We start from the raw sequence: 8058 nt of genomic DNA on the forward strand, positions 1-8058 counted from the left end.
GGGGGGGGGGGGGGGGGGGGGGTGGGAATGAGAGATGTGTGGAGATGGTGGAAAGACCTGCTTGTCTTCGTGTGGGACAGAATTTTTGAGATGATTGTAAATATTGTAGAAGCAGTGGTGTGAGGGTTGACTTTAATTACTTGGGGGCAACAAGTCAGCATTTTAGGTTGGATCCCCTTTTTTGTTGGCTTTTCTGGGTTTGGGGCATTTCATTCTGTTGGGTTGGTTTTTTGTTTGTTCTTTTTTATTCTTTGATTTTTTTTCCAGTGAAAGCATGCTTTTTGGCATCACACATAAAAAAGAAAGAAATAAAAAAGTATAAGCATGATAGTGTTGTTATTTTGGGCATTGATTATTTTGAAGTTTTATTATTGTTATCGTCTATAGTGTTACATTTGAAAGAGTTTTAATTTTGCTACTTTGCTTGTAGTCTCTTGTTATATAAAGTGCTTGATGTTTAAGATCACCTTATATTGATCTTTTCAAGATGTCTTTCGTTACAATATAATTTTTTTTCTGAATTTAAATGCAGTGTGTCGTTTGCTGATCCAGTTGCTGTGAGGCATGCATTGGAAATGCTTTCTGAGCTAGCTGCAAGAGATCCTTATGCAGTTGCAATGTCACTAGGTTATTTTATGTTGATTACTTTTAACATTTCTTTCGGACTTGATATTGTTAGAATGTGTCATCTAAAAATTAGCTAACGTTTGATTAGATCCTAGTTTATGCATCTAATGACTTTACCATGCCTTTTTGCAGGAAAACTTGTACAACCTGGAGGTATGCTTTTATATTGTAGCCAGTACTCTGTCCTGGTTTTCTCCACCTTTATTTTGTTTTTATTGGATTTTGTTGGTTTTCTTCAAATAACATCTCTTCTTCTTCTTCTTGTTTTAATTACAGAAAATGAAATTCTTGTTTAAAAAAAAAAAAAAAAACAGAAAATGAGATATTCAATGAAATTTTACAAATGAAGGGGGAGAGAAATTCCCCAAATGCCGAGGTGGAGTTAAAAAAAACTTTTCCCCTAGCGAATAAAGTTCAGTCTATATTCAGAAAATGGATGTATGCATTTATACTGATAATATAAAACCACAAAAAGAACCAAATTTAAGAATGTGTTGAAAGATTCCGAAGGTCCAGTTATTTCTCTCCAGCCAAACTTCCAAGAAAAGTGCTCTGTTAATGTGAGCCATAGGACATTTTTCTCCTTTCTAAAAGGGTGCCCCACAAAAGTTGTAGCTAGGAGATCTTGCATGTTAAATGGGACACATTGCGCCAGTTGAAAGTATCATGAATATAGGACCTGTATTTGTAGGAAAAAGTGCAAGAGATAAGAATAAGTGGATCCCCCATATTAAGTTCCTTGGTATATTGAAATGGTATGTGCTGTATAGCTATATTTTTTAGTAAATTACTTTGTGTTTATTTTTGGGTTATATGCTAGAAGCCTTGGTCACAAACCATTTTTAACTTCTCATCATAGTATTAAAAGAAATTTAGAAAAAATTTGATTTATATTCCTATAAGTTTAAGGGTTATATCAATCAAAACTCAAACTAGTAATTGTATCAGTTTAAACACTAAAATTTTCATGAATTAATTTAGTTAGACCCAATGATTAGCCATTTACTAAATTCGGTTAAAATCAGCTCAAAATCATCCAAATAAAATTGTTGTTCTCCCAAAATCTCACAAAAGTAGTAAGAAAAATTATCACATAATTATTTCTAAATAAGTAAAGAAAAATAGTGGAAGATGAAATGATGAAAAATTAATACTATCTTTTTGATTATCGGCTTTCTCTCTAATTTACATTAACTCTTACATTTAAAACAAATTCTATATGCACGTGTGAAAGTTATGCATTAACGGTTTAAAACAAAATTTTAGTGGGTAATCTAAATTGATTCATTTGTGAGAGTCGGATATTGATACAATTATTAGTTTGAGATTGAGATTTTAATTGACACTTCTCCAAATTGAGGTGTATAAATTATTTTTTTTCACGGCTTATATTTTATAATAAAAAAAAAAGCTATGTGCCTTGGAAGCAATATTATAAGTCATTCTTTACTGAGATGTTTGCATATATATAAACTTATACATAAAGTTTACGTCTTGCCTTTGATGAGAAGGACAGAGTCAAGTGAAAAAATGTTCCATAAACATGGAGTAACCCTCATTTTATTGATGAATTGTCTCTTGGACACTTTTTTGGCCCACTTTCTGCAGCTTTATGGGTTGGTTCAATAACATTGTCAAGAAGTGTGTCATTTGTTAAAATTTACTTTATCTTCACATTTAGGAGCATTGCTGGATGTTCTCCATTTACATGATGTTATGGCTAGGGTTTCACTAGCACGGCTGTGCCACTCAATATCCAGAGCTCGGGCATTGGACGGTAAAAGCTGTAATTGAAGTCCGTGGACATTATATTTTTAGCTTTTCAATATCATAGTAATTTTTGTGAAATTGATTTGTATAGAGCGGCCAGATATTAAGTCACAGTTCAACACAGTGCTTTATCAGCTTCTTCTCGATCCCAGTGAAAGGGTATGTTTTGAGGCAATCTTATGCGTACTTGGCAAATCAGACAACATGGATAGGTAAGTAGAAGATTTTTTTTTAATCTAATTTAATTTTTTAAAATTGCGAAATAGATACTTCCCTAGCAGTCAATTTTCTCTTCTTTGCTGTTGTCTTGTGTTTTTTTCTTTTTATCACATGTATACTTATTTTTGTTTATTTTAGGACTGAAGAGCGAGCTGCTGGTTGGTATCGTCTGACAAGGGAGTTTCTCAAACTACCAGAAGCGCCATCAAAGGAAACTTCCAAAGATAAATCTCAGAAGATTAGACGTCCTCAACCTCTCATCAAACTTGTAATGAGAAGGTCGTAGTCCACTTTCATTATGGCTTGAATGGATTTAATATTTTGCTCATCAGATGTACATGTGCCTACCTTTCAAGGGGGAAAAACTGTAATTCTTTTATCTGGAATGTGCTTTGGATGCAGGTTAGAAAGTTCATTTCGTAGTTTCTCAAGGCCTGTTCTTCATGCGGCAGCAAGAGTTGTGCAAGAGATGGGAAGAAGTCGAGCTGCTGCATTTTCCTTAGGCCTACAGGATATCGATGAAGGGGCTTTTGTTAATACATTTTCTGAGGCTGCTGATTCTCAGGATTCAGATGCTAACGAAAACTCACAACCTGAGAGTAATTGTCTCTTTGTTCACACCTTTCACTACATCTTCGTATTTTATCTATTTTTAATAAAAGAAAACAGTATAAAAAAATCTGCCAGTTGACCCAAAGTTGCTAAATTTTAGATGTCTCATGAAGCAAAGCAGCTTGGTGAGAATTATTTAACTTGAGGAATTGCATGATTAAGATACTTTCACTCAACAGTCGTGATTTTTTCCACTTTTGTTTTTGATGTTACTTAAAGAACGTAAGAGAAACAAGTCCTGTGTGAAATCTCCTTTGTGTAACTCGTATCCTTTGAGCATTAGTCTCTTTTCATTTCATGTTGTTTCTTGCTTTAAAGAATAAAATTCTCTGTGAAATCAAGAAGGCTGTATACCTAGGATGGCATGGGGTCTTCTTGATTGACTGTTCCTCTTTGGTTGCTAATAAAAGAACATAGTAGCGATTATTTGGATAAATGCATTCCTGTTGGTATAAATAAAAGGATTTAGAACCCTACTTTAGCGAACGAAGTCATTGAAGAAACGGGAACATTTGTGTGTGTGCATTACTTTTTTTTTCTTTTCGTTTTTGCCATAGTAACTTTTTTAATCCCTTCAACAGTGTTTACCAAATTGCTCCATGAGTGCATTTTGAATCTTGCCAAGTATAGTTCCCTTTGGATTGCTAGATCCTTCGTTCTTGATTTATTTTATTTTATTTATTGTCATCCTCTTCTTTTAGGTATACGGAGAACTGCTTCGGTAGCAAATGGAAGGGGTGAGAAAGATACAATTGCTAGTTTGCTGGCTTCATTGATGGAAGTAGTGCGAACAACCGTAGCATGTGAATGTGTCTTTGTTCGAGCCATGGTAATTAAGGCCTTGATATGGATGCAAAGTCCCTATGATTCATTTGATGAACTTGAATCCATTATTGCATCAGAGCTTTCTGACCCAGCCTGGCCAGCAGCACTCTTAAATGATATTTTGCTTACTTTGCATGCTCGTTTTAAGGTATGTTTTGTATATAAAACATTCTCTTTTTGTGTTTGGGCTTTGACTTTTTATTTTTCACTTTTAATGACGTTCTTGCTTTTATTCTTATCTTTGGGGTAATACTTGTAAATTTAGTTTAATCTATTTTTAACTTTGCAATCTGAAGAAGAGAGAAGGCAGTCTTTGAGTACTACGTATAATTTGTGTATTTATAATATTTCCAGTAATGTATATGCACTTATGTATGTTTTTAGGCAACCCCTGATATGGCTGTCACTCTTCTTCAAATCGCTCGAGTTTTTGCCACTAAAGTTCCTGGGAAGATTGATGCGGATGTCTTGCAACTACTATGGAAAGTAAGTGACTATTGACTTTTCCGAGTTTCATGTTTGAAATTTATTGTGTTTTGAGTTGTCCAATGAATTTTTTAGCTTATTTAGGAAAAAATTGTAGTTCTGTTAGACAACACTGTTGGTACGATTGTCAAGGAACTGAATGGTAAAACTAAGCTTCTAGCTAGTAAACAGAGAGTAGAACTATTATTGCCAAAAATACCAATGCTCTTTATCATTATGGTTTGGTTCTGTTAAAAGTAAAATATGTGAACTGACAATAGGTAGAATGGATTCCCAGATAATCAGTCAAACTGACCCTACTCAGTATGATTTGGCGTGGCTTAATTTGTTGTTTGGTTCAGTTTCTCATACCCTTAATGTAAGAGCTGGGAGATGGGTGGCTAGAGCTCTTTGGTGGTGCTTTTTTTCTTCTTCTTTTGATAGGAAGCAAAGAATTTCATTGATTACAAAATGAAATTTGTGTTGAAATGATTACAAAAAATAAAAAAATTCAATGGGCTGTAAGAGAGCTTAACCCATAATTACTAAAAGGGAGAGACCAATTTACACCAAGCAAGAGTAGTAAAAGTAACAAAAGATGTACTAATTTTGAAGTTCTGTTGTGTATCTAAGAAAAGCCATAAAGACCATAGAAGGCTTGTATGAAATTGAGCCAAAAAGCCTCCTCTCGTCCGTGGAAGTTGGTGGTCCTTGTGGATAGAAAATAGCACAGATGAATGGGAAGGCAACTTTATTGTTGTGCTGATTCTTACATTTTGTCCTTTGAAGTTGTTCATGCGTTAGCCTAATGAGGATCACATTATTAAAGAAGTTTTAGATGCTTCAAAGGAGGCCTTGGGAGTAGGAATCTTATGTTTGTGGTTGAAATATCAATGCAAAGGCATATGCTAATGCCTACGGATAGGTTCTTTTGATAATAGGATATCCATTTCTAGATGTTGCATGTTCTCCAGAGAAATTTTGGTAATATTGAGAAACAAAAAACTTATATGGTTGCTGATTCTGTATGGAGGCATAAATTGATGTCGTTCTTGGAATTTGTGAATTAGTCTGGATAAATCTAGTTTGCAGGATTTTAACATTAAGAGCAGCAATCCTGTGAGATAACATTGTAAATTTGTGATAACAAAGCTACCGCATTACTCATAATCTTGTGTAGTGTAAGTAAAATGAGCATGCAGGAATTGATAGAAATATATTATTGATTTGGTAATGTAATATCAAATCTGGGAGAAAGCTTGTTGTTCTCTTATTAAGGAACTATTGAAGCAGCAATTCAAGTCGGTTGTGATAAACTTAGACATGGGGATTTCTGCCGACCGGAATTTGGGGTAGGTGGGATGTTGAAGTTTCAATTCTGTGCAGCTGTTGGCATAATTTCCTAGGCCCTGGAATGGTTTCCTTAAATTGGTTTGAAATCCGTTTTAGATGGGATCACCATCTGGCTTTTCAATTATAGTTTTGGTTTGTAGTTGGGGTTTTGGTTTGTAGTTGCAATGTTTCTTTGCTTCTATGTTGGTGCATGCTGTCCAAAGAAATTTGTAACTAGTGTTTTCCTATTCTCACTAAACGGGACACCTTTTTCTGGTTGGCTGCTACGGGTGTGGTTCTATCTTCCTCTTTTATTTTGTTGCTTTTCAATAATAGATTGCATCAGAAAAAAATGAGGTATTTTTTTATCATTAACAGACGTGCCTTGTTGGAGCTGGTCCTGACTGGAAGCACACAGCGCTGGAAGCAGTAACCCTAGTTTTAGATCTTCCTCCACCACAACCTGACTCTATGACCTCCGTTACTTCGGTAGACTGTGTTGCAGCTTCTGATCCTAAGTCAGCACTGGCTTTACAGAGATTGGTGCAAGCTGCAGTAAGCATCTTTTTTAATATTCCCATTTGTTTTTGTATTGCACTTGGTTTTTGTTAATAAACATGCTATAAATTTATTCCTTTTATGTTGATGATTTTAGATTAATTCCTTCAGGTGTGGTTTCTTGGAGAGAATGCAAATTATGCAGCATCAGAGTATGCTTGGGAATCAGCAACCCCTCCTGGTACAGCATTGATGATGTTAGATGCAGACAAAATGGTTGCTGCTGCTGGCTCTCGCAATCCTACACTGGCTGGTGCATTGACTCGTCTTCAGAGGAGTGCCTTCAGTGGAAGCTGGGAGGTATTGCTCCACTCTATTGGTTAATCGAGCCAAGTCTTTCATCGATGTTACTATGATTTTGGCAGATTTAGTAAATGTGACTTTATGCTGTCCATCTCAAAATGGAACGTTACTGCACAACTATGTTGAGGGTGTAGTCGGAAATAAGTTGAACATTTTTGCTGCACAGAGTTAATATCTTATTAAATCTATTGTGCTTCATCTGGCAATGAAAGTTTTTAGTACAAAAAAGCTAATATGAATCAAGAAGTACAAAGAACGATGTGATTTGGCTTGGGAGTAGAACAAAAATGCCACTGAAAAGAACCTCTACAGAACTCTACATGTATGCCTGCAATGGCGGCTGAAGTTTTAGGAAGATTATTAAATTCAGAATGTATACTGCTCCAAATTTATGCTTCATTTTAAAATAGCCTGGAATTGCTTAGTGTTGAATTTATTCAATCTATTAATATTAGGCCTTTACTAAAATTCTTTGTTTTTTATATTAAACTTCTTTGGATGATTCAGATTCGTCTAATTGCTGCTCAAGCTCTTACAACAGTGGCAATCAGGTCCGGTGAGCCATATAGGCTTCAGATATATGACTTCTTACATTCTTTAGCACAAGGTGGTATACTGTCTCAATTTTCAGAGATGCATCTTAGCAATGGTGAAGATCAGGGGGCCAGTGGTACTGGCCTTGGAGTTCTAATAAGTCCAATGATAAAAGTTCTTGATGAAATGTATCGAGCTCAAGATGAATTGATCAAGTATAAGCTCAAATTCTTCCCTCCTGTCTTTTCTCATGCTTTTTTCTTTCAAATTTCCCATTTCTATCACGAGCATTGATGAAATGTTCCTGCTCAAACAGAGATATTCGCTACCATGACAATGCTAAAAAGGAATGGACGGAAGAGGAACTTAAGAAGCTATACGAGACTCATGAAAAATTGTTGGATCTTGTCTCACTATTTTGTTACGTTCCTAGAGCAAAGTACCTACCTCTGGGGCCAATAAGGTAATTCTTTTCTTTTGTTTTGTATTTCCAATATCCTCCTTTTATTTAAAATGAACCAATATCATATACTGATAATGTCTTAAAGTTTCTTTTGGAGTGAGGTTTTTGTGTTGATAAGAACATTTCCATTTTCTTAGTATTCTTTTACACCGTAACATTCTACTGCTCTCTATTTACACCACTTAGAATCTTAGACCATAACATCTGCAGACAGAAAACATTTTTTTCATTTGGACCAGTTTACCTTTATGTTATTCTTTTCCAATTGATTAGTACATTCTTTTTTTTTTTTTTTTTTTTTTTTTTTTTTTTTTTTTTTTTTTTTTTTTTTTTTTTTTTTTTTTTTTTTT

The 8058-nt window shown here is 34.7% G+C and overlaps 1 protein-coding gene across 2 annotated transcripts in view; it reads left to right on the top strand.

Moving 5' to 3' along the window:
* The window catches only part of LOC111461543, a 21867-nt gene that overhangs the window by 8537 nt on the left and 5272 nt on the right, over positions 1 to 8058 (top strand). For both annotated transcript variants that reach the window (XR_002713591.1, XM_023105100.1), the window contains exons 9-20: positions 533 to 627; positions 760 to 780; positions 2309 to 2404; positions 2489 to 2609; positions 2755 to 2895; positions 3019 to 3215; positions 3930 to 4201; positions 4438 to 4539; positions 6229 to 6405; positions 6520 to 6708; positions 7219 to 7460; positions 7562 to 7708. Coding sequence is in view for 1 of the 2 variants with exons in the window: in XM_023105100.1 (XP_022960868.1) it covers positions 533 to 627; positions 760 to 780; positions 2309 to 2404; positions 2489 to 2609; positions 2755 to 2895; positions 3019 to 3215; positions 3930 to 4201; positions 4438 to 4539; positions 6229 to 6405; positions 6520 to 6708; positions 7219 to 7460; positions 7562 to 7708 (1800 nt within the window). In the remaining variant the exon portion in view is untranslated. The remainder of the gene's footprint in view (positions 1 to 532; positions 628 to 759; positions 781 to 2308; positions 2405 to 2488; positions 2610 to 2754; positions 2896 to 3018; positions 3216 to 3929; positions 4202 to 4437; positions 4540 to 6228; positions 6406 to 6519; positions 6709 to 7218; positions 7461 to 7561; positions 7709 to 8058) is intronic.

Source organism: Cucurbita moschata, unplaced genomic scaffold (genome assembly GCF_002738365.1).
Source record: "Cucurbita moschata cultivar Rifu unplaced genomic scaffold, Cmos_1.0 Cmo_Scf00025, whole genome shotgun sequence".
NCBI classification, from domain to species: domain Eukaryota; kingdom Viridiplantae; phylum Streptophyta; class Magnoliopsida; order Cucurbitales; family Cucurbitaceae; genus Cucurbita; species Cucurbita moschata.